At 37.8% G+C, this 5,454-nt stretch overlaps 1 protein-coding gene across 2 annotated transcripts; it reads right to left on the minus strand.

Moving 5' to 3' along the window:
- Positions 1-686: 686 nt before the first annotated feature.
- On the minus strand, positions 687-4,414 carry CCL20 (C-C motif chemokine ligand 20). 2 transcript variants are annotated; one of them, XM_050752134.1, is made up of 4 exons: positions 4,268-4,414; positions 2,693-2,804; positions 1,869-1,946; positions 687-1,191 (listed from the first exon to the last, which is right to left on the minus strand). In XM_050752134.1, exons 1-4 carry the CDS (start codon positions 4,341-4,343, stop codon positions 1,170-1,172), a joined length of 288 nt encoding a protein of 95 aa, XP_050608091.1. In that variant the 5' UTR covers positions 4,344-4,414; the 3' UTR covers positions 687-1,169. The 2 variants fall into 2 exon arrangements, with proteins under 2 accessions (XP_050608091.1, XP_050608090.1); XM_050752133.1 differs by having other exon boundaries at positions 2,693-2,807.
- Positions 4,415-5,454: the final 1,040 nt, after the last annotated feature.

Consider the following 5,454-nt stretch of genomic DNA (forward strand, 5'->3'; position numbering starts at 1 on the left):
CCACCACTGCCCTATTTTATGGATTTATGTGTCTTGATTTTGCATCATATCATCAGTGTGCCTGCCTCCAGTGATCCCGTGTGTTCTTTGGAATCCGAGGCACTCTGTGAACGTTGGTGCATGAATGTAGTGATAGTTAACTACTGGATCCGAGTCTTTTCATCCAGGTTTCACACGTTTGGGGGCTCCCCTCTGGTTAGCAAGGCAGTCACTGAGAACTCTCTGAATAGTCACTTTCCTTTCAGAAACTGCTTAAAGGTGACTCTGGAGGACTTTTAAAGGGAGAAATGTTCGTATGCTGAGATATCCTGGCTGGTGACAGAAGGATGGAAGAAGTGATTCCTGAAGGTATATTCTAAATGGTGGTTGTGTCCCTGTAGTCAAAAGGTGTGTGGGCATGGTTTCTTATTTTAAACAGTTTTTTAAAAATCAATAAACATTGGGTTATGAATTTCAGATATAGGATCTTTTTCAACTTTTAGTCTGGATGACTTTGAATTAAAGAAAAAATAGAACAACTGTTCCATTATAATTCATGTAAAATCAAATCCAGGGCCATGAGGGGCCGAGATAAAGGGAACAACTAGAAGTTAGTGGCAACTGTAATTTCTCAGACAATTCTTACATTTTCTGTGCCTGGAAATGTTTTCAATACACATCATAAAAATGATATATGACTCAATCAGCAAAATAACTTTTTGTTTCTTTCTTTATTTTCAATATTTGTCTTATTAACATTTTTCTTATTTTATGATGTAATTACAACAATTTAGGAGACAGAACAATATAAACAAAAGAATGTTAAATAGTTTTTTTAAAAAAATAGCTTGTTGCTCTTGAGAAAGTCCATATAATCTTATTCCCCCCAAACATAATTTTATACTTTGCACTAAACCAAAAGAGCTTATGGAAAATTAGTATTAAATAGCTAAACACAGAAAACCTACAGCTATAAATAACATAAAATACAGTTTAACTTGAATGTGATGCTTAAACAAAGCAAACTATGATGCAATATGAATCAACTTCATTAATTGGACAAGTCCCAATGAGGCGCAAATTAGATAAGCACTAAACCCTCCATCATGTGCAAGTGAAACCTCCAGCCCCAGGAAGGTTCTTTCTGTTCTTGGGCTAAGTCCAATTCCATTCCAGAAAAGCCACAGTTTTTACATCTTGTTGATTTTTTTGCTGTAAAATGAAAAAGAAGAAAAGTGTAAGTAATGACGAGGTGACTGCATGGGAGGAATGACTTTGGTACCTAAAGGTTGCTTCATCTGCCCTTAATCTCAATTCAGTATGTCAAGCAGCTCAGAGTTCAGATGAGGAAATTGAGGTTTAGAGAGGATGGCCCTTGCCCAAACTAACTCAGCTCATTAATGACAGAAACAGGATATGTACACATTTCTTGTGTCTCCAAGTTCAGTGGCTATGGCACACGGGTGTTAGGTGCCTTCCATCCGTTGATAAAGTGTTACTGTCTGTTATTGTCAATGTAAATCAGAACCATTGATCTCTGTTTAACTAATGTTTATTTTTCAATTTTTAACAAACAACCAAATGCTGGATTGCCTTTACATTATATAAATAGGAGGCATCTTTGCAACAAGAATCAGGCAGCTAGTAACTATCAAATGCATAGAGAAATCTAATACATCATATAAGAAATCAGTAAATTAAAATAATAATAACGATGATGATCTACAGGTGGAAAAATGCATTCTTTGTTTTTGTGGTCCAACTCAAATTTTCCCTTTAAAAATTCCACAATAGTTAGACTAAAGAATCTCAGAAAACCTACGGTCCACCCCTTTGAATACTCCTCTTTCCTCAAACCTTTGCAGAGGCTAAATGTCAGTGTAACATACCTGAGGCGACGTACAATAAGTTTCACCCAGGTCTGCTTTGGATTTGCGCACACAGATAACCCTTTCTTTGTGTGAAAGCTGAAAAATCAGAACATTTGATTTGTGTTTAATGAGCTTTTAAATGGGTTTTTCACAGAACGTACAATGGAGACTTTACATTCCAGTTCATTACACACTAAACACTTCAGTTGACGAGGTAAAATAAAATGCCAAAAAAAAAAAAAATGCTTCTGATGAAGATTACTGCTAAATGAAAGTGGTTCTCCCTTTCTCTGCAATGTAACAAATAATAGTACAATGGCAGAAGACAAAGTCCCAGAATTGTCATATAATTTTGCTATTGGTGGTTGCATAGAATATGTATGTATCTGATCAATAACTTCTATAATTCCAAAATATAATATCCTATATAAATCAAGAAAATTATATGTGATAGTATAATTAGTCTGAGATTTTACTTTTGGTCTCAAACATTTTCTGGTAGAAGATGCTCATGTCAAAATATGTATCTTCCATATTTTCCTAACATATCACTTTAATAGCCTTAGAAAGTGATTTTTGCCCTATACTAGTTCCTTTTGACCAAACAATTTTTAAAAAAGGAAGTTTTTGCCTTATTCCAGTCCTGTTTAAAGTGAACTTTGAAGTAGATATGTACTAAGACAAAGCTATCTTTGCCACATCATTTCTTTCTTTTTAAGATAAGATCCTATGTTCAAAACATCAGTAATTTCTGAATGAAACTCTAAAAAGGCAAACATTTTTAAAACTGAAGTTTCTAGGTATTCCTGATACAATTGAATTAAAATCAATTAATAACTTACATGACAGCATTGATGTCACAGGTTTCATTGGCCAGCTGCTGTGTGAAGCCCACAATAAATTTAGGATGAAGGATACGGTCTGTATATCGAAGACAGCAGTCAAAGTTGCTTGCTGCTAAAAAAAGTGAAAGGTATTGGGTCCACATGAACAAACTTATCCTGTGACTGGTATTATAAAACTACCTTAAGTTGTGAAAAATCTAGTGAATCTCATGTATATGATGAATAAACCACTTAGTGCAAGAGTTTCAATGCCTTCGAAACCTTTGTAAGGTTGTTGAGAACCAATTTAACATAGTTTACAGTTCTTTGGAACAACAGTTTGTGTGCTGAGAAGTTTTGGTTCGATAATACAATTGAGAAACACATGACTTCTCGTAAGTGGGATATCTTTAGTAAGAAACACAAAATGACAATATTTCATTTCAGTTCACTATAATCATTCAAGAATATGAGCACCCCCTTCCTTACTGCTTGAAAGAACCCTTATGTAGATAAACTTCCAAAAGCAGAAAATGAATAAATTGGCAGATCTTAATCTATTATCTGGCTACTAAGTATTGAGAAATAGAGCTACAAAGGGAAATATGATTTATAGGAGTGAAAACGCTTTGAAATTGTCATGTTAGCTAATAGGAATGTTTAATTTTGTTCATAAAAGTTCAACACGTGGTTGGGCATGGTGGCTCACGCCTGTAATCCCAGCACTTTCGGAGGCCAAGGAGGAAAGATTGCTTGCCTCCAGGAGTTCGAGACCAGCCTGGGCAACATAGTGAAACCCTGTCTCTACAAAATAATGTAAAAAAATTAGCCGGGTGTGTGGCACACGGCCATGGTCCCTGTTATTCAAGAGGCTGAGACTGGAGGTTCACTTGACTCCAGGAGGTTGAGGCTGCAGTGAGCAGTAATCATGCCACTGCACTCCAGCCTCGGTGATGAAGTGAGATCCTGCCTCAAAAATAAATAAATAAATAAATAAATTCGATGTGCATTTTCAGGAATGCACCTGTTGCTAAAAGTGATGTGTGACTATTGAGCAATAAAGCAATACTTGGACATTCCCTAGTCAGATAACAACATGCTGTCAGGTAAGGGATTAACGTTATTTCAAAGTTGACAAGCAATGTCCCCCAGGCCTTGTGGGAATGTTGATGACAGGTATTATAATCTACTTCTGAAGGATGAGTTTTGAACTTTCCCAAAACTATTAAGTTGGGAGGTAAGAAAGTTGGGGACGTGGGAGTATTCTCTACATTTCAAAACAGCCCCATCTACTGGTAACATCACACACTTTGTATCACTCCCAGAAATAGCACTTTGGCTTTGTCCTGAAGTTTAGGGGTCTCTAAGAGCCCACCACTCCCCCAATCTGCTGAGACTGACAGCAGAGAGGAAAGCCTGATCCGCAGCCGTAACTCTTCTCTCCTCCACTCCACAATGGGCTGAAAACTTCCATCACTCCCTCTTGTGTACTTTCAAACAGTTTTCCACCCCTTAGGGACCCCCAGTTGAGCTCAAGGCTTAAAGGAAAATGAAAAGTCTTTCTCCTGTGCTAGCAGAAACAGCGACACTTACCTTCTGATTCACTGCAGAGGTAGAGTAGCAGCACTGACATCAAAGCAGCCAGGAGCAAACTCTTGCTACAGCACATGGTTTTTTAGCTCAAAGAACAGATCTGCTCAGTGCTGGGTACCCAGTGCTTCGGGAGCGCTGTTGTGTTCTGCCAGCAGCCTGGGATGGCTCTATTTATAGCAAATAATTGGGAATGTACACAGAAGGTGTGTTACCACATGGGGTTTTCCCCGTTGATCAACCGGCCCCATCATGTCATCATAAAAAAAAAACCCGCAAGGAAAACTTCCTCCTTTTTCCTCATATTGGGAAGATGCAAAGGTCAGGGTAGGGGATAGGAAGTTGAGAAAGGGAGAAATCCTGTTAAATTCTTTGGATTTGCAAAGAGCAAAAGCAGCTCAGCCCTGTGGCCCAGAAAAGACTTTCATTCAGTTTCAACTTAATCTTTTTTGCATCTGAAAGTAGAGGAATAACAGCGATACAAAGGTCAGCCCCACACAGGAACATTCCAGCACTCCTATTGTTATACCCTATTTGCTTTCCAGAGCCAGTCAAGGAGGAGGGGGAGGAGGAGGAGGTGGGATGCCAGGCACACTCTGGTATGCATATACCATCGCATGGTTGATGTTCAGCTGTCATGAAGAAGACGCTGAATTGCTAGACTAACATTCAGAGCAGATACTATAACAGTGCTACAGTACTGTCCACAGTTAGAGCGGAAAATGTCAGTCTCTAAGTAAGGCTCAAACCTCATCTTCACCTTGATTTAATGTCAACTCTTCTAAGAATCTTATACATTCACATAGGTTTAATCAATATTGCAGTTCAGAAAATAATCCTTACCTGCCTTTAGCTCTTCATGATGATGTACTAATATAACTCAATATAGAGCCTCAGAATGGTTGAAGAAAAACCTACCAGCAGTAGCTAGTCAGCGAAACAAATGTCAAATAATAGTACTAATGATGATAATGTAATATGACTCCCTAACCTAAGGCAGTAGAAGAGTTCTCCACTAGACCCAAATAGGTTGAAAGTAAAAGGATAAAAAAAGATGTACCAAACTGTAAACAAAAGAGAACCGGAGTTGGTGATGCCTATATCAGATAAAATGGATTTTTTAAAATGTTACTAGAAATAAAGAGGGACTTTCATGGTGACACAAAATTAACCCACTGGGAAGATATAAA

Source organism: Macaca thibetana, chromosome 12 (genome assembly GCF_024542745.1).
Source record: "Macaca thibetana thibetana isolate TM-01 chromosome 12, ASM2454274v1, whole genome shotgun sequence".
Lineage (NCBI taxonomy): Eukaryota > Metazoa > Chordata > Mammalia > Primates > Cercopithecidae > Macaca > Macaca thibetana.

Excerpts from the sequence above, each read along its gene's own strand:
- CCL20 (XM_050752133.1), bottom strand. The coding sequence starts at position 4,343 with ATGTGCTGTAGCAAGAGTTTGCTCCTGGCTGCTTTGATGTCAGTGCTG. Across the intron at positions 2,808-4,267 it reads CCTCTGCAGTGAATCAGAAG|CAGCAAGCAACTTTGACTGC; the intron begins GTAAGTGTCGCT and ends CACTTTTTTTAG. Across the intron at positions 1,947-2,692 it reads TGTGACATCAATGCTGTCAT|CTTTCACACAAAGAAAGGGT; the intron begins GTAAGTTATTAA and ends CTGATTTTTCAG.